The 19,542-nt window shown below is 41.5% G+C and overlaps 1 protein-coding gene across 3 annotated transcripts; it reads left to right on the top strand.

Moving 5' to 3' along the window:
• The first annotated feature begins 606 nt into the window (after nt 1-606).
• On the top strand, nt 607-19,178 carry CCP110 (centriolar coiled-coil protein 110). Of its 3 annotated transcripts, XM_007437914.3 has the most exons (15): nt 607-809; nt 1,722-1,877; nt 2,426-2,554; nt 4,310-5,924; nt 7,571-7,698; nt 9,118-9,295; nt 9,644-9,771; nt 10,086-10,202; nt 11,538-11,639; nt 12,285-12,401; nt 12,768-12,847; nt 13,768-13,830; nt 14,068-14,127; nt 15,072-15,154; nt 16,849-19,178. In XM_007437914.3, the coding sequence occupies exons 2-15, from the start codon at nt 1,737-1,739 to the stop codon at nt 16,899-16,901; spliced, it is 2,994 nt and encodes a 997-aa protein (XP_007437976.2). In that variant the 5' UTR covers nt 607-809; nt 1,722-1,736; the 3' UTR covers nt 16,902-19,178. The 3 variants fall into 3 exon arrangements, with proteins under 3 accessions (XP_007437976.2, XP_025028756.2, XP_025028755.2); XM_025172988.2 differs by having other exon boundaries at nt 7,574-7,698; nt 15,072-19,178; XM_025172987.2 differs by having other exon boundaries at nt 15,072-19,178.
• The last annotated feature ends 364 nt before the right edge of the window (nt 19,179-19,542 follow it).

The following is a 19,542-nucleotide window of genomic DNA, read 5'->3' as shown; positions in this document are numbered from 1 at the left end:
TTCCCGGCATTAGAGCCTTTTCCAGTGAGCTGAATTTACATTTGGCCCTTTTTGACTGCATCCATGCAGTGTGGCGCTTCAGAAGCCAAGCAGTGACCTGGTGAATCAGACCCCTGACCCATCTAGCCTAGCAATCAGTTTTCACAGGGGGCAATCGATTGCACAAGGAAGCCCACTAGTCTCCCACTAGAAACTTTTTCTTTTCTATTGTTTTCTCCTGGATTTTCTTTTACTCTTTTAATCCGTTGGGCACCACCATGGCACGCAAGAAGCTTGAAAAACTGTCCGAGGGAAACCTGGTTAGGACTAGGATGAGAGACCACCAGAAAATCCCCACCCACATGAACTAGACTAGAACTTCAAAAAATGTCTGTCAGTTCCAGAAGACAATGGCCATCCTCTTCCACAAGGTTGCCAAGAAAACTACACTTCCATCCGAGAATCCAGTTCCACTGGAGGGCCTCTTTCCTGTTTAAACTACAACTCCCAAAATGCAAGAGTTTGGAGACCGCCCGCTGCGATCCCCGACTTCCGGCTCTTCCCTTCGGTTGCCCGGAGACGCCGTGGGAGGCTGCAACGGCCTCAAGCCGGAAGAGGCGGGCCGTGTTCAGGGTTGCCAGGGGATGGGTAGGGCCGGCCTTGGCGGGCAGGAGCGCTGAAGGCGCGCAGTTTGCGCTCTTTGGAAGCGGGGCGGCCGGGGACGGCTTTGTGGGGAGCCGCGGGGGGCTGCAAGCTTGCTGTCGGCAGCGTGGTCGGAGGCCTGGTCCGCCGAGAGAGAAAGGGGGAGGGCCGTTTAAGCTGCATATAAGGTTAAGCTTCGCCTAATGTTAAGCTGTACTTAATGTTAAGCTTCATTTTTACTTAAGCTTTATTTGGCCTTGGTTGAAATTATCCCCCCACCTCCCAGCCAGGCGCTTGAGACGGGGAGGAACCTGTTTATTCAGCTTTGGGGCGTTGCCCCCCCCCAGTCAAGCTACTCTGGAATCCCAGCCCTGATTTAAAGATGCCAAAGCGTATGGGGGGGGGGTCGGAAGGGGTTTGTTCTTGGGATAAATAAACCTCATTAGTAAAAATGACAACAACAGAAGCCTTTAATAATAAAGGTCAACTGGGAAGCTTCATGGAGGAGGGGGTTGCACCCGATCACCTGCTTCTGACAGCAGAGCAGATCTTTAAAGATCCTTGCAAAGACTCGATTGAGATTTGGGGATCGAGGCGGCAGGAGTGGGATGACTGGGGACTAAAATCGATGCCAGGAACCTCCTTAACTTTGTAGTCACTGTATAACAGGGACAGTGCCATCCTCTTGGATGGGGGTACATTGATTTTTAAGCTTGTCTTTGCAGTAAGTATTCCTATTAGAACCTTTTTTTATCAGTAACCTGTTCTAATATGGTCAGAATTGAACCCTGTTGTGGGCTGTGGCTGCCTGGAAGAGTTGAGAGTTTTGTAGTTTTGTTGGGCAAAGTAGACTTGCTTTCCTTTGGTTTCAAGCACTGAGTTTTTCGTCCTGATTTCCGTAATAATTTTAGAGCTCTGTTGCAGAGTTCCTTTAGTTGGCAGTGCAGTTTTCCAGGCCAGTAGTAACAACAGAGGCAGATCAACCAGGGAATTGTATAGCAGAGAATAACAATATATTCTTATTGTTACTCAGTATTGTTACTTGTTATTTGCAAAAGGGTCTGTTTTCTCTCTTTCTGTATGCCTCTCTCATTCTTCAGCTCAATTGCATTAAGATGGAGGGATATGAAAAATTCTGCGAGAAGCACCTGGCTAGGATTCAAGGAGAGCTTATGGAGAATGGAATGTCTCCTGTTGCTCAATGCAAAAACGTTTCCCTTATTCGATTTAATGGGGCTCCTGTGCTTTCTCCTCTGGTAAGTTGGCTTATTGTATCCATGGTAAAAAGAAAGTGAGTAAACTCAAATTACATTTGACACCTTGCTGCATGTATGAGACTTCTGTCTTGCTTTGCCTTATTTTTAGAGCAAATCGTTTTTTCCCTCCTCCATTAAAAAATTAAGAATCACTAAGAATGTCCACTGGGGAAATCTTTAATAGTTCTTTACAAGAGTTCATATGCCCACTGCTTACTCTTTGCAAGGGCTGGGCCAAAACCAAACTTATTTACTTTTTACTTGCTGACGTTTAACCCCAAATTTCTAGAAATGTGAAGTTTTGCTTAATTGCAATTGCTTTCAGAAGGCTTTGGGTCTGGCTTCTATGGGTGTGTGTGTGTGTGTGTGTGTATGTGTGTATCTTTTTCTGAGACTTTACAATCTTATTCCTAATTTGAAACTTTTTTTCCCCCCATGGACTGTGCAGAAGTTTCTGGGGGCACTGACTGTAAATCGATGACATTAAATAAAGTATGAACTCATAAATAATAGAGGATGATAATCATTTTTCTCCTTTGCTTTTATAGCTGACTCTGGAGAAAAAGAAAGAACTTCAGCAGGACAGGCAGAAAGCTCTGGATTTAGAACGCTGGCGACAGAATTCCAAGCAAAGGATTTTGCTGACGCGCGTTGAGGAAATTGTGGCCGATGTGCAGGTAAGTTGAAACACTTCTTTTTGAGAAGGTGGAAGGGGAGCTGTCTTATCTGCAGCAAATTTGGAAGGAAATAGGTGCCTGCGCTCATTTGCTCTCAAGGAGCAAAATCTCTGTGAGTTTTACATTAAATAATTAAATTACATTAAATAATCCTGCTGAGATTAAAGTAGGATTTCAGGATGGCAATTGGAGAAGGCTTTCTAACTAAACACAGTCAAGGATAGGCTGCTTATACTAAATATTGAGCGTGTACCAGAATGGAACAAGATATTTGATTTGGATAAGTTCAAGTTCCCCCCAGCCACAGAATATATTAGGGGACTTTTCAGGCCAGCCTACCTCCCAGGGTTATTGTAAGGATAACACTGGGGGAGGCTCCCACATAAGCTAACTTGGGCTCCTGGAGAAAAAGCAGGATATAAATGCAGGGTGGACATGATGAATGAATGAATAAATAAAATGACAGCTTCTGTTCAATGGATGTACTAGTTGAAATTTGACATTTAAGATATATACATTGATGTAAAATAACCATGATTCTTTCTTTTGTATATCTTAATGTGATAAAGAATTTTGGGGCACCTAAACACCCTAGCAGATTTTTTGGAGCATACCTTTTTGTAGGCCAAGTTTACTTTTGCTAGATAAAGAATTTAGGCACCTTTGATCTGGAACAAATCTTGTAGTTCTGCTAAGAGTTGAAAACTCTTTGTTGTTTTTGCTGTAACAGACCTACATAAGTAGGCACGGGGGTCTGCCCCTCCCTCTCATAAATTCTCTGTGTCTTCTTTTTATATCAGACACTTTAAAGTATCGACACCATTTCTACTGAATTAGAGAGATCTGTGTGCTAACTGGAAGTTGTGAATGAGGTCTTCACGGTCCTTGACGGGCACAACGAAAGTGTGTTTCAGCAAACAATGCAGTTCTGTTTCTTTAAATTAGCTCACTTGTTAGTTCAGCTTGTTGAGCTGGAGTAATAACAGGAGCCCAAACAGAAATCTATTCAATTTCTTGCTATGTTTACTAGTGTGCACTTGGCAACCATTACCTAGCTTGGGATTCAGAAGATGTGGCAAGAGTGTGGGGAGAATAAGATAATAATCACTTACATTTCTTCTACACAGTATGTATTTTTAACCATGCTGTAGCTCTCACCCAGTTAATTGTCTTAAGACGTGCCTGCAACAGAGCTAAAGAGCAATTGTCTGATTAACTTAAGCTACTCCTTTGTCATGATGCTCTTTCTACTTTAAAAAAAAGAGCTTTTAAAAATTGTGACAGACCAAACTAAAGGATTATTGTTAGGTTGCTGCATCTGCCAAAAAATTGCTTTCATCTGTAAACCAACTGATCAGTTGACTTCTATTTCAGGTATGGTTAAAATCCTGTTTATAGCCCCTGAGATTCTTTTTTCTTTGAACTTTGTCTTTCAAATCTGGTTCTGATTTTATTTTTAGTTCTAAAAGTTGTTTGCCATGCATTACTTAAATTTATTAGTCTGCCCTATTCTATAAAGACTCTGGGTGGTGTACAATAAAATCAATCCTAAAATGCAATTAAAAGCCCAAGGTTTGTACGAATGAAATGGGTAAAGGCTTGAGTGGGTGAACATTTATGACTGTATCATTAGCTCCCGATTATTTGGATCCTATCCAGTATGCCTTTTACATGCTTTTGGGACTTCTTTTAGAACAATCTCTTAATTTTTTAACCTAGTACTTTAAGTCAATTCTTTTTTTTCCCCTCTGACAGATGAAAAAAATGTCCAGCCAAAGTGATTTAGATCAGTCTGAGAAAGAGAACATTCATTTGGATTTAGAATCCAAAGTGTTGAATGGCTTTGCAACAGAACCATGCAACGTTTTGCCAAATTCTACTGCTTTCAGCGAATGTCTAGAACCTAAACAGACCCCAGATGTTAAGCCGGTAGATACCCAGGGTGCATCAGATGGGAACACTTTTGCAGGAACTGAACCATTTCTTCTTCATAATCCAAAGGAAACTTGCAGTAACCGCTTGGAGAAGAGAACTAGCCCAGAAGGTACATTTTCCAGTCTTCCAGGCACACCTCCTTCAAATGAGATTGTGAAGACAGAGTCCGCTGACCCCGTCCTAGTTGATGTGGAAGGTCCAGACCCATACATAATGAGCCTTCAGAACCTCTTAAAAAAATCCAGGGAGTACATTCAGAGAGAACAAATCCGACGCAGCCTGCGAAGCAGTTCAAAGAGAAATAACAGCGAAAGCCATCCTGATAAAGAAAACAGTGCAGTTAAAATGAACGAGTTGGGGAAGGAGAGAGGAAAATTTACGGGCAGAAGTACTCCAGTTCTGACCCAGGAGAAGTCAAACCTTATTAAGGCCAGTGCTTCTCCTCAAAGTTCCCCAGCCTCTAAAAATAATGCCAGTGGAATAGCCTCATCCAGTTTTTCTAAAGTAGATATACCAATGAGGTCTGGAACACCTCCTGTTTTGGACTCTGATTCGGATGAAGACTTCAGAAACATCTCTCTCTTTGAACGGGACAGCATCCTCCGGAGCCTCACAGGCTCTTACTCAAAATTGCCCAGTCCCGAGCCAAGTATGAGCCCCAAGATGCACAGGAGACGCCCCAGACCCTCTTCAGTAGGGCACATCGTCATTACCAACCCTGTGAATGCCTATGAGTTGAGTCCTAAAGAAAAGGGAAGAGCTGCAGACTTGATCGTTCAGGATGCCAGTGAAAGGCAGACGGCCTCTGACCCTGTGCCAAAACTGTCTAAGGATCTCGTTCCCATTTGTCCCCACAAAGCTCAGGCTTTTAGCAAGAGCTCTTCAGATACCTTCAATGAACTAGTTGTCAGCAAATGCAATGAAGTGTGCCAGCTCCCGCCCAATCAACAAGAAAGCAGAAGTTTCCCTGTCAATCCTACAATAGAGGGAGAATCAATGTTGGAAAATGGAACGACATCAAACAGTTGCCTTTCAAATTTCAGCCCCCAGGAGCTACAATATGTGAGCTGTCCCCTCTTGACCCAGAATCCAGCTAAGACCGAGAGCCTGCCAGACAGAGCCAAGTGCAGCATGCCCATGGAGCTCAATAAATCTTACGATGTAGCAAGCCCATCTCCCTTATTAATGCAAATGCAGAGTAAGCCACTGCTGGATACCCCGGAAGTGACTCTTGGAAATGAGCAGATTTTAGAAAACGGGTTGGAAAAGGTGAAACGTAGACTTGAGCTGGATGTGGATGCCGTGCAGAAGGAGAACGTGCCATGGGTTGTGTCTACAGAAGTTGACACACCAGAGAGGCGACGGCCGCACAATCAGAGCTATCCAACGAGAGCTGTACTCGATGCCAAGAATGAAACACCACAATGTCTCAGAGGTGAGAAAATAGACATTGTAGTAAGCTTGTGTTGATTTCAAAATGTTCAGAGGGGTTTTTAAAATATTGTATTACTGGGTTCAGTTATATTAGTTAAATACAGTTGAGAAGGGTCTTAGGAAATTGCCAGCTTGTAGGCCTCTTCTAGTGGTAGCCCATTGGCTCTCTTTTTGTGGTAGAACTCTTATTTTGGTGGTTCCTTTTAGTTGTGACCTGACTCAACAGCAGCAGTGGGCAGATGGAAGTTGTCATCTTCAGTTCCCCACAGTGCTCTGGAAGGATGCCACATCAACCATTTCAAGTTGCGAAAAATTATAAATGGTGGTTCATGGATAGCCACCACCTGATGTTGTGGAAGGTGGGACCGAGAGCCTGAGTTGGTTTGGATGGGCTCTTTTGCATTAGTTGCTTGAAGTCCATAGCCCTGATACCAGGCTCTTCTCGTAGATCAGTGGCATTTTGCCTTGACAAAAGTCTGTTTGGTGACGGTAGGTGTCCCTCACTGTTTTCAGTGGGGCTTGCTCCTGAGGAAATAGGTACAGGATTGAAGCTTCAAAGTAGTAATAGACATTTCAGGGAGGAATTTCCTGAATGCTAACTGGATTGCCACAAGATTGACTGATTGATTGATTGATTATTTATTTATTTATTTATTTGATTTATATGGCCGCCCATCTTGGACATATGACTGGGCAGCTAACGTAATAATGATGATAACTTTTAATGCTATCCTAACTGCTGAAAGATTCAAAGTTTTGCAGCTGCCAGTTGAGTGGGAGTTCATAAAGGTTAGTAACTGATTTCCCTATTAAAGTCAGCCTTACTTTATGTGTCATAGGTACATAGATAGAAAGATATAAAATGCACTATTATTGTTTCTTTCTGTTGTAAGCTGATGTCAGCCTTACCAGGTAGACCAGACAGGAAATACAACAGATGAGCTAATTCTACTTTATTGTAAAGCTACATTAGCAGAATCTTGCAGGTCTGAAAGTACAATTCTCTCGCTGTCTCCTTTACCTCCGAGAAATTAGGAGGGTCTCATCTGAGCCTCTTGCCCCACCCACTGTCCAGCTGTGGGCTATGCTGTCTCTTATCTGACTGTTCCCTAGGCAGTGTCTCTGGGCCCAGTCTCCCAAGGTCATTCCCACATACTATTGCATCCATCCAGAGTCACATTGTGTGAGTTGGGCGGCCCTATAAATCCAATTAAAAAATAGATAAGAAAAATACATTATTTTTTAAAAAATTGTCTGGGCAGGCTTGGCATTCGCTGGGTCTAGCTATGCTTTTAATTCCATGCTATAGGGTGGGTAGACCATCAGAGTTGCCTGGGACATTTCCACTGGACCCAAAAAAGCTTCCTGAGATGCCCACCGATAGACGTTCCCAAACTTGGATGTTCTACCTAGGGGTGGCCTGAAAACTGCTCTTTCCCGCAGGAACTAAGGGGACATCCAGTTGATGCTTGTTCTGCCCTGCACTGAACCTTCTCAGATGTGACACAGCTTGCAAGTGGGAGGCTGTTCCTGCATGAGTGGGTAGCATTTGTCTTGAAAAGTCTATTGAGGAAGTTTACTGTACGTGCTGTGTAAGACCGCAGAGTTTTACAGGAATTGGTTATATCTTATACGGATGCTTTTCAGAAGAGGAGGCGTTAAAGCAGAAGATGCGGGCCCTCGCAGAGCTGAGGCAGAAGCTCGAAGAGCAACATGCCCAGCAGTTGTTGTTGTTGATAGCAGAGCAAGAGCGGGAACAGGAGAGGCTGCAGAAGGTGAGAGGACCAAATAAAATCTAACCCTGGGGGTAGAGACCTTTGACCTTTTCCACTTTTCCGGAAACCTGAATCTGCAGGGATTCTGGAGGTGAACAAACTGTTGTGATCGAAAAACCTGGATAGGAGTCTCAAGATCAGGCGTCCACAACTTGGTGCTCTCTGGATCTGTTGGAGTGCAGTTCCCAGAATTCCCAGCCGAGGAACATTGGGAAGGGTAGTTCCAACCTATCTGGGATGCACCAGGTAGGGACAAAACTGTTTTGGGTGGAGGCCAGTATCTCTGTTGTGAAAACAATGCCTAGTAAATATCAGGCCAGGCTGTTGGATAATTATAGTCTGGAGATGGGGGAAGAGCTTCCCGGGAGGCTGTAGCATCATTAAGTACCTTGCTGCAGTGCCTCAAATGGTACGAGAAGCAACTGGGAATTGTTTTGCCAGCAAGAGGCAGATGGTTGCGGTAGTCAGCATGCCTTAGGCTCGTTCACCTAAGGCTTTGCAACAGAGTTTGAAGGCCACCAACCTAGTTGGAGTAGGAGGAACAGGTAGTCTGGTCATTTAATTGTTGGTAAGCCCAAATCCAGCTGGACAGCCAAAACAGTCCTGATGGAATGTTTCCTGGACTGAATTGGGCTCCTCTAAGAAAAGATCTGTGTTCTCTAGCTATCCCCCAGTTCTTGTGAAGTCTTCTTAGAATGCTGGAATTGTTTCTGTGGGATGGGGGAAAGTGAGAAAACATTGAGAAGGTTCCATTATGGCCCCCCTCCTTTCCAACCGTGTAGAAGCCAGAGCTGAGTTCTGGGCATAGTGGTCAAATGGCAGAATGGTGGTTGGTCCCACAAATGTTTCCTTACAAAAAAAGGTAAAAGGATTTTTTATATATATATATCAGATTTGCTCAGCTTTCAGATGTGTGGGGACTACGGCTCTCCTCATGGCCAGCTAGCAAAGGTTGTGTTTGCTGTGGAGGATGGAAGGTGTAATCCCAGCCTAGCTGGAAGACGCCAGATTAGGGAAGAAAGCTAACAAAGGTGGGGGGTTTTGCACATAAGCGTCTTTCAAGCAAGACATTGCAAGTTCTGCAGATGATCACTTTCCATGTTAGTCTCTTTCAGCTTTTGATGCTGTCTCCTGTCTCCCTACCAGGATTTATTACAAACTATCTCAAGGCACCTTGAATTTTAAAATGTTAAAAGCAGTAGGGACAATTGATTGGATAGTATTCTAATGAAAATATATCTAGGGAGATATCCTTACCATCAGCAACAAGGTTGGGAGAATGGAATCGTCTTGAATGTGGTCAGCCCGTGTCCCCCACTCCTTGACTTTCCAAAAAACAGGATTTAAGGAGCAACGTTTTGTCCTGAGACGTTCCAAATGCTTGTCATAACCAACATCTCTGTTTTCTTAAATGGTCAGGAGATAGAAGAGCAGGCACGAAGGTTAAAAGAAGAAAAAAACGCTGCAGCTGAAAGTGGGATTCTCCCAATTGATGTTGGTGTGGCTCTGGAGTGGAGAAAGATCAGCGACGTTCATTTGTTGGAATCTGTGCTGACTCGAGTTGAAGCTGTCCATAGCACGAACTTGGAGAGTGCTGGTAAAAGCAGAAGCTGTACATACTGATTTGAATATGTAGTCCAGGGTGAATAAACCACGAAGAACATATCCTTCATATTTGGTTGATATTCATGTGTTTTCCTGTGTTGACTATATGGAGTTAAGAACTAAAAGCCACAGAAACTCTCAATTTCCTTCCTCTAATAATTCTTGGAAGACAGAACTGAACCTTAACAAGGTTATTTCCATGATCCAGACAGCCGGCATAATGATCTAATCCTTAATATTTTAGCTAGCAGGAATGAGGAATAGCGTGTAACGAACATACATTTTTAATTTTGATACTCACTTAATTATGATATCAACTGTTAACACTTTTTAAACGTAGGTTTTGTGAATGCTGCTGTACCCAGTTTACCTGCTGGATCTCCATTCTACCTTTGGGAGCAGTCAGCAAGTGGAAAACCTGTTTCGGTATCCAGGTCTATTAACAGGAGTAAAATGAGGTGGTCTCAGGTGGGGATTTAAAGAAATGTGTTGGTAAATAAATCCGAGAGGAATGAATATTAACATTTCATTGGCAAATAAAGAGCTATTTATTCACTGCTCTTTAATTAATGTGCTATATTACTGGATAAATTCATCTCAGCTATGGTATGTGTGTGAGGGAGTTGGGTATGCCATTCCCAGGAAATGCGCGTAAAAGGCTATAGCACCAGATTTGGTAATTAAGACCCCAGAGTGTGACTTCTGCTTTGTTTCAGTTGTTAAATGCAAGCTCATGGGGGAGATAGCCTTATGGTTACGTGATTTTACCTTTCCTCTTGAAGGTGTACAGTCCTGAGATGAAAAGGAAATTGAACAAGATCTCTGCTCTAGCCAAGGGATTTCTAACTAGAAGACTCTTGCAAACAGAGAAGCTAAAACATCTCAGGCAAACTGTCCACGTAAGGAACCAGCTACATGGGCTCTATGGCTGTGAATGTGCATGTACGCACGATTAACACCGAGCATGCTTTTTCTCCCTTCCTTTATCTGCAGCAGCTGCTCCTTTAGAAACTTGCATGATTTGCAGAAACCTGAAGCCACTGGCATTCCTTATCTCATCTTTGCTGCCCAAATGTTACCTCCAAAGCTCTCCCCTTTATTTTCCCACCTCTCCCCCCAGTATGTGTCTTGGTGGGGGGAAGATGTGCTCTTCTACATATATTAGACCCCCACTACCATCATTCCTGCCACGGGCTATGGTGGCTACAGGGGCTGGAACCAGTGACATCTGGAGGGATGGAGGTTCCCCAACTTCTTTCAACAGTTTTTATCTTCTCTCCAAACCTATTCATTCATTCATTCATTCATTCATTCATTCATTCATTCATTCATTCATTCATTCATTTTGTATGGCTGCCCATCTCACCAGGTGACTCTGGGCAGTGAGCAATTGTCAGATAAATTCCCCAGTTCTTAAAAAATGCACTTAGAATTATAGGGTGGGGTTTTTTGTTTTTTTTTTGAGTTGGAAGAAATGTTGGAGAGGCCACCTCCAATACTTTGTTTAATTGTACATTTTTGTAGCTGTTGATTATTTTCATCTATCACTCTCCAAAGAAGCAAAGACCTTGTTTAATTTTAAAACAGATGTTTTTGAGCTGACCTTGAGATATACTTGAATCACTGGTAGCTTGGCTTTAAAGACTTTTTTTTAAAGAAAAGAAAGCAAAGTTGAGTGAAAGAAAGTTCTCTCTGCAATTTCTCAAAGCCTGTGGGGTAATGTGGTGCATGTTTACTTAGATGCAAATCCCACGGTGTTAAATTCTGAGAGGGCAGGAATGAAGGATCAAAGTGGTGCTTCAGCTTTTCAGTTCAGTTTCCAATTGACTTTTGGATAGATAAAGTTAGGAGGCCAATGGTGGTTGGTTTATCCATGAAACCAAAACGTTAGGGGCCTGCTTAAGAAACTATTTAGTGCAATGTTTCTCAACCTTGGCAACTTTAAGATGAGTGGACTTCAACTCCCAGAATTCCCCAGCCAACAATGGCTGGCTAGGGAATTCTGGGAGTTGAAGTCCCCTCATCTTAAAGTTGGCAAGATTGAGAAATCCTGGTTTAGCACCGTCCCGTTCCTAATCAATTTTCCTTGAAAAAGAATACTTGGCAGATACTCTCTTTGAAGGAACTAACCTGCCTTCTTTAAAGCAACGATGGCCTCAGTGGCTTGGTGTTTGAATTCATTATGAGAAGAGTTGTACTGCCACGACAAGCATGTACGTTTGTGCATTTTGTAGGATACAATGGAGTTCATCAAAAACTTCCAGTCCGAAGCTCTGTTGAAGAGAGGAAACGTTCCAGCTCAGGATGCCAATCTACAAGAGAGAGTGGTAGCTCAGGTAAAGTATAGAGGTATACCCGAGATTGGTTCATGGTCACAAAAAACAGTTGTTCCAAACACAGACTTTGAATATTGACTTCTTATAAGCCATGAGTTTGGTGTAGTGGGTCTAGGCACTTCATGGGAATTCTAATTCTTACTTAGGCACAAAGCCAGCTGGGCGACTTTTGGCCGGTCCCTCTCTCTCAGCCTTAGGAAGAAGGCAAGGATAAAACGCTTCCAAAAACGTAGCCAAGAAAACTGCAGGGACTTGTCCAAGCAGTCACTAGAATCAAGAATGACCCAAAGGGATATGCACACACATTAAAAAGATAGATAAAACAAAAATAAAGTGTCAAGGGGCAGCAACGGTGAAAATCTTTCACTGCCCAATGTGGTTTGATTTCCACTGAAGTCTTTAACAGAGGCTCTATAGGGCACTTACCAAAGTGTTCCTGTATTAAACTGGGAACCTAAAATGTTGTTATTGGTGTCCATTTTGAGATTCCTTAAATTAAATTTGCCTCAGTTTTTCTGAAATCCACCGAAAATCGTCCCTCAGGATCCAATCTGTGTGGTGTCCGTATGTTTCTTGTGAATGTTACCGGAGCAAAACTTGGGGCATTTGAAGTTTAGTTTTGGTGGTGGTGTTGTTGTTTTTCAGCTGCAGGCAGCACTATATGATATTCATGATATTTTCTTCAAAATGGAAGCATCCGAAAGAATGAACATCTTGCGTCACGATCGAGAAATTCGCAAAGAGAAAATGCTTCGGCAGCTGGTGCGTTGCAGCCGCCCTTCGGTTAACTGTGATTGTTGCATTCAGTAGCATCTCTTTTTGTTTTCTTTGTGACTTTGAAGAGCAGGTCTGTACAGATTGACCCCGTGCATGTGTCTGTAATAGATATTTCATGTTAAGGAGCTGATGGCGGTGTTTGTGTTTTACAGTTGAACGTAGGGCCCCAAATCCCAGTATACCTGAAAACTCAATACTGGTTTTAAATACAGTTTATTGCCGACATGCATGATTTCTGCTGGGATTACAACTGGTTTTAATTGTAATTTAGGCAAGGCTGTTTTTGTTAAAAGTAATATCTTACAAATTAGCTTGTAATAAAACCAACGTCTCTAATTGTTGGGTATATAGGATAAAGCCAAGTCCCCGAGAGAGAGAGTGACGCTTTCTACAGCCACGCAGAAGTCTCTGGATAGAAAGAAATACATAAAGTACGTGGGGGAAACGGTAACATGCCCATGCAATCAGCACACAGGGATAAATGTGTTGGCAAAGTAGTTTGTATTTTAAGGTTTGTCAATTAATATGAAACATTGGGAATCTGTTCTAAATTTTCTCTTCCAGTCACAGGTAGTCCTCAGGTTATGACGGCAATTGGGACTGGGAACTCCATCATTAAGTGACACAATTGTAAAGCAAAATGTCATGTGACCATATCACTAAGTGACAAATTCTGGCAGTCCCAGTTGCCTTTGTTAAATGAGGACTGTGTGGGTCATTAAGCGAGGACCTCACGTGATCACATCTTCTGACTTCCTGCTGGCTTCCCCATTGACTTTGCTTATGGGAAGCTGGCAGGGAACATCAGAAATCATGATTATGTGATCATGACGCTGTGGCAGCCAGAACTCCAGGACCTGTCATAATTCCAGTGCCATGGTAACTTTGGACAGCCACTGAACAAGTGATCATAACCTGAGGACTACCTGTATTGTTTTATTGATTTAGTATGATTAGTGTAAACTCAGGTAACTGAATTTCTGGTGACTGCATTATCTTATTTCATGATTCTCCCCCCTCTAAAATGCTAGGATTTCCTATTAATTAAGATCTGTAAACCTATTTGCAACCAAGAAAAAGCCTGGTTAACTTCAACTATCATTAATAGTGGAAGCAACAATTGTATCAGGGTGTCTTGAGTTGTGTAAGACTTTAAGCTCAGAGGTTCATATCGGAAAATGCTCAGAATCTTGTCTTTTCTAAAGCTGTCTATACATCCTGCTTGTACACCATTTGGCAACCAATCTACCCAGTTTATAGCTTTGTACATAATAAAGATAGAAATAAGCCAACCATATGCTTGCTTGTTTTATTGTCTTGTTTTCATTCATGTGCACCTTTTCCCCAATAGGGCTGCTGAAATGGGAATTCCAAATAAAAAAACAATTGGGAAGCAAAAGATCTTCGAAAACAGGTCTGTAACATTTTTAATAATAATAATAATAACAACAACAAGAAGTAAACTTGTATGCCTCCTAACTCCCAATAACTCCTGGGGGCTCACAACAATTTCTCTTTTTTTTTGTCCCTTGCTTTTTCCGTTCTATTCCATCCTGAATTCTCTATTAGTTTTCATTATTCTCTTTCTACTGCTGCTTGATCAGAAAGCAACCTTTATGATTGTAAAATCAATATGTTATTTTTTCTGCAGAGTTCTTCAGCCAAACCAAGGTCAAAATGCTCCTATTCAAAGGCTGCTGTCCAGACAAGGGTAAGACAGATATTTCCTGATATGAAATGCTAATGTTCTCTTTACCGAGATGATGATGATCTAGCATTTCTTGTCGCATACCTGTTAGTCATATAGGGTCTTTGAAGTTTCATTTCCATCTTTGTAGCACTCTATGAATACAGTATTTATTCTGTTGTATTATTTTGTTTTTGGGTTCAGCTTGGGTTCAGGAATGGGTTTATAAACGGCAATTTAATCAAATAAGAGTATTAAACAACAGATTGGTTTAGATGCAATGAACGAGACACCTGCTTACATGCTCCCCACTCCCAGTTACACCCTGTTCCTCATAAATTACCTTGAAATTTGCCAAAAATCATAATTGAGTTGAACAATTGAGTTGAAATCCAGAAATTGTCAGGACTTGATCTTTCCAAGCCCTGATTGTAGATCAAAACTGAACTGTGATTTGCGATGTAAGCTTCATAGAATCAAATAGTTGGCTGGCCTGCCATCTTTCCCAGCTAACTGTGGCTTTCAGAATATCAGGTATGTCTTGCACCAGTGAAATGTTGCCTTTCCTTCCAAGTCCGTTTCAATAAAGATGGAGCTTATAAATTAAAACAGAGTATGAATGGGGAGGAAAGAACGTGCAAGCAGGAAATTCATTCATATAATGCAGGACCTCCTCAACTGGAGTGTCTTCTAGATGTGGGATGGGGCTACTGATCGTTTCCAGATGACCTGATTCAGCCATAGACACAGTTGAGCCATCTGGAAGTTGAAATCTACCCATCTAGCGGGCACCAGGTTGGAGAAGGCTGATGTCATGCCAAAGCATCATCCATGGGACTTCTGGAATGATGTATTTGGAGAAAACGATGTTTTTTTTGCCGGTGAAGAACCTCTTGTCATGGGTATGTTGGGAAGTAGCATTTACCTTGGATGCAGGTGACTTATTAACTCCTTTTATGTTCAATCAGAACCCCTAAGACCTCTGTGAAGGGGGCTGAGCAAAATAGAAAGAAACCCTCAGACAACAGAGTGCCTAACAAGGCCTTTTCAGGTGTGTACACAAAGGCGGGTGCTGGGATCTCACGTAAGAAGAAAAAGAGTATGTTTTTCATCTCAGTAGAAAAAGCTTAAGCAGCAGATGCTTTATTTCCTCTTGGTGTGCCAGCTCTGCTCTAACTGTGCTATACTAACCCCGACTGGAACGAACAGAACACGAAATAAAAAATTCGTGATCACCAATTGCATGAATAGGCGACTCAGTTTCATTATAGTCCGCTGTAGTAGCTACTCTGAGCAAAGCTTCAGAAACTGAGCAGATTGAATATTTTTTAGTTGTGTTTCATTTGTGGATAACACGAGGTGCCTTGAATGTGGGGTTTTTGTGTTTTAACTAAAACATCCTGGCTGGAACACTTACCTGTTCCTCCCATTATTATGCATGTTTGTACCACATACATACATCATAATGTATGTATATGATGAGGAGTGTGTGGCCTGAGAAGGTCTTGGGTACTGATGGTGCTGTGCATGTGGACTTTTTTTGATGAGGGACAAAGGGTTTCAGAAAGCTAACATTAATTTAGAAAAAAAAGCAGAAAGGATTTATCTGTTTCTTAAAAAAACATTGCTTGCTTATTCTTGTTAGTGTGACGTTGAAACATTTTTTAAAAATACATGAGTTGCCTTCCTTAGGTGACAACTACAAGCACCCCCATGACCCTCACAGGGCTCCCCACCCCAGAGAAATTCTGTTAGACCATAATGATTACCAGTTCTATGCGCATCTCCCCAGGGAAGCAAATTCCATCATTGGAACCAAACTTTCTCCTTGAAAAGGTCCCCTCCCCACTGGATACTCTTCATGACCACAGGGAATGAGGTCATCTTGAGAACCCTTCATGAAGGATCATAGAGATGGGGCACTTGTAGAGACAGACAGACAGACAGCTAGTTCTGATATCTGGGCCCCAAACTTAAAAGCTCCACAGTTCAGCATCCATATCCTGAATGGTAGAAGGGACTGGAGGAAGCTTCCGGTGGTGTCTGTCCAGCAAAGTCTGTCTCTTACTATTCTTTCTGCCAGATGAGGGTTCCAGGTATCTTCTATTAATCCCAACATAACTCATAGTAGCTCTGAAGATATGGCTGGGTTTGCCCATTGAGTTAAGCCAAAATGGCGGTTGGTTTTGGCAGAGAGTGAACTCAGCCATTCTGGATTGGGAAGCATTTTTTGTGGTTGTAGTGTGTTGAATGAACATGACTAATTATGGTTTATTTAATAAGCCATGACTTACCACAATATGCAAATCAAATCAATATGAACCCAAGTTCTTTAAAAGTCAGCCAACCAGCCCTCCAGTGGTTTTACCTACCTGCCTTTTCCACAACTTTCTTGTATCTCAACAAAAATCAAAATGATTTTTCTGCAATCTGTGATGTGTTCTGACAAAGTAATTTAAAATCTGTCAGGTATATCTGTTGTATAAAGCCATGGGCTACATCCCGAATTTTAATGCGGACCTGCTGTGTTTCTTAGAAGTTCCCCACAAAGCTGCTTAAGCTGCAAATGGCTCTTTGCTACTGTTTCTCTTCAGTTTCATGGACAACCTTAATTTATTTCTATACACAGTTTGACACTTAACCTGCATCTGCTTTAAAACTGCTTGCTTACGACAGACAGTAGGCATTCTAAGCTAGTAACCCTTTAGTAAACAAGAATGAGTTATTTCTGATTTTTCCTTTCAGGAGTATATGCAGGAAGAATCCAAAGAAAGAAGCCAAATGTTGCGACAACCTAAGGAGGCAGCACTCCCTAGGCTAGGAAGTTGCTTAGCATTGTCCTTCAATGTTCTCCAGATGTTCCTGCTGGACTGCAGGTTGATGGGCTGAGTTGACAGGTCTGTGCGTTGTCCTATTGATCAGACGTAGAAGTTGTCCCTGGAATGGAAAAATTAATGCCTATAAGGCAGAGCCTTCCAGAAGGAGCATTTGTGCTCTGGGTGTTTCTGCTTCCCTTCTTTGCTTACTCCCTCAAGTAGATGTTTTCATGGGGACTGTTTAAAAAACATTTTGGACCTGGGTTGCATTTTTAAATTGTGCAATAAGTAACCCTGAAATGTGACTGCTTTATACATCTTGCATTCCTGCTTCTCTCGGTCACGCTTTGTGATTATTCAAAGCACTTCTGAAAAGGAAATCTTTGGTCTCAGCTCTGTGGATTGTCTCCAAAGATTGCTGCACTTTTGTACTAGACAAAGCTTCTCTTGGCCACTTCAGACCTATGGAAATCAGGAGGTTCCATTTTGGCTTTTGTTGAACGTATATTTCTTTAAGCTTTCAGCAATGATGCTATTAGCCATAGGATATAAATGTTGTATCCACCCACCTTCTTTTCCTGCTATGGTCTTGTTTCTGAGCATGCTGTGAAAGATCATTTAAAAGATGCTATAAGGCTTGATTTTATAGTAGGCAGACCAGAAATATCACCTTTTACAAATGATAACAATTAGGTGGGTGGGGGAGCTTATTTTGGTAAATGCAGCCTCATTTTTCTTTTTAGATCCAGATATCTGGTGGTGTTCTCTATAAACAAAATTTGAATAATTGATGGAACATTGCTAATAGTGATTTGGGACAGAATTTTAGCATTGTCCATCTCTTGTCTTTAAATTTACAGCATAAGATAAGCCTTATTTAATTTCACAGAAAAGCTAGATTAACAAAACCATTTCAGAATAAGAATTGTATTTATGTAAATACTCTTTTAGAGGGAAAAAGCTAAGTGGATTTCAGGGTGGTTTTGAAAGATCGAATCAAACAAGACCATGTTGGGAAATAAATTTGTGTGCCGCTTTTAGTTTAATAGCGCTTTATCCTAGTAGCGTATTTAGTCACAGTTAACGTCTGATGTTAATTTTACATGTTACATTGATATTAATATTTTGCCAATAGTAGAAGTTTCAAATGTGGTGCCACTGAAATCATTCCCATGGATTGAATAATTAAGGTTCAGCGACAAAGCTGGGAGAAAGCTTTATACATGGATACATTTATTTATACTGAGATGTTTGTAAACTTATGTGTACACCTTCTAAAGCTTTTGTTACATCATGCAGTGTTTTAAAGTCACATTCTGGAACTGGGGCTGTCTTGATGCCAATGTAAAAAAATGTCAAGGATTATTGACAGAATGATAATCCAAACTTGCTGGGTCATCCTGGTTTACTGTAGACAAGCAGCATGCAGATGGATAAACAAAATCAGCAATGTAAAGTTTTAAGCGTATCCAGCCCCAGACACTTGATTTCTCATCCTGACTAAACTAGGATTTATAAACAAACCCCAACTTGATTATGAGGAGCAAAACAAGCATCTAGTTTGAACTTTGCACAAATGCTTTGTATTTCTGACTTGTTTTGTATGCTTCTAAGAAGGGGGACTGAAATAGGAGTGAGTGAACTTCTGTAGTACAGAAGTTGGCTCTGCTTTCACAGTAAAAGTAGACAAGCCACAAATTGTGATGTAACCAATCATGGTTTTAAAGATTGCCCTTGGCTAATTTGAATAGCGTAATGCAAGTGCTTGCCATGAAAATAATTTACTGCATTCTGAAGGGGTTTTAAATCTATTCTTCAATGCTCTTGCCTGACCTGAACATCTTCCTTAAAGGCTGAAAAGATCTGAACCGAAGATTCACAAGCTTACTTAAGAATTGTGGACATTACTTTGCATGTTAGGCTACAGTTTACATGTTATGTCGATGCTAAAGGTAATCGAAATTGACTGTGTGCTGTGGGGTTAGCAATAGGCTGTATGTAAATAGAAGCATGTTTTTAAGTACAAGTGAATGTTTACTTTGTTCAGTAATTTAAGTAGAACTTCTGTTCTAAAATATCAAATCTTCTAACAGATATGGTCTTCTGTTTACAAGTGCCAGGATGACTTTTGTAATTTAATGTTTCATATTTATTTATTCTCTTAATATTTGGTTGCCTTTTTTTTAGTTTGAGTGGAATGCAATGCCATTATAAGCCTTATTTTTGTATATTGGTTTTCACCTGTCCTTTTTTATCTCCTTTAAGTATATTATACAATTAAACTTTTTTTAAAAAAAAATAACTGTGTATATGTGTATGCGTGTGGGTTCGTTTTCTTCCTCAATTCCCTTCTGTGATGCCAAGGATAATTTTGGATGATTAAACAATGCAGACGTCAGTTTTTAACTTTAGATCCCCTTCACCTCTACGCTCTGAGACAGTGACCGGTCAGGGGACATTTTAAAAATCGAACACTTCAGTTGGATTCACACGTTTGCTTTTTGCTCGCTGCTTACTTACCCTCTTTGGTTATCAAAACACGGGCATCTCTTAGTTTCTGGAGTCGAATGTTTTTTGACACCGCCCTACAAGTTCCATTGGCCCCAATGAACCTAGAGGGGGA

This window comes from Python bivittatus, unplaced genomic scaffold (assembly GCF_059951505.1).
Source record: "Python bivittatus isolate LINGU-HERP-01145 unplaced genomic scaffold, Pbiv_v1 ctg000560_np1212, whole genome shotgun sequence".
Taxonomy (NCBI): domain Eukaryota; kingdom Metazoa; phylum Chordata; class Lepidosauria; order Squamata; family Pythonidae; genus Python; species Python bivittatus.
This window is presented reverse-complemented; position numbering and strand designations above follow the sequence as displayed.

Coding starts and splice junctions, on each gene's coding strand:
- CCP110 (XM_025172987.2), top strand. CDS start 1,737: ATGGAGGGATATGAAAAATTCTGCGAGAAGCACCTGGCTAGGATTCAA. Junction 9,296..9,643: donor CACGAACTTGGAGAGTGCTG/GTAAAAGCAGAA, acceptor TTTTAAACGTAG/GTTTTGTGAATGCTGCTGTA. Junction 13,831..14,067: donor CAAAAGATCTTCGAAAACAG/GTCTGTAACATT, acceptor TTTTTTCTGCAG/AGTTCTTCAGCCAAACCAAG.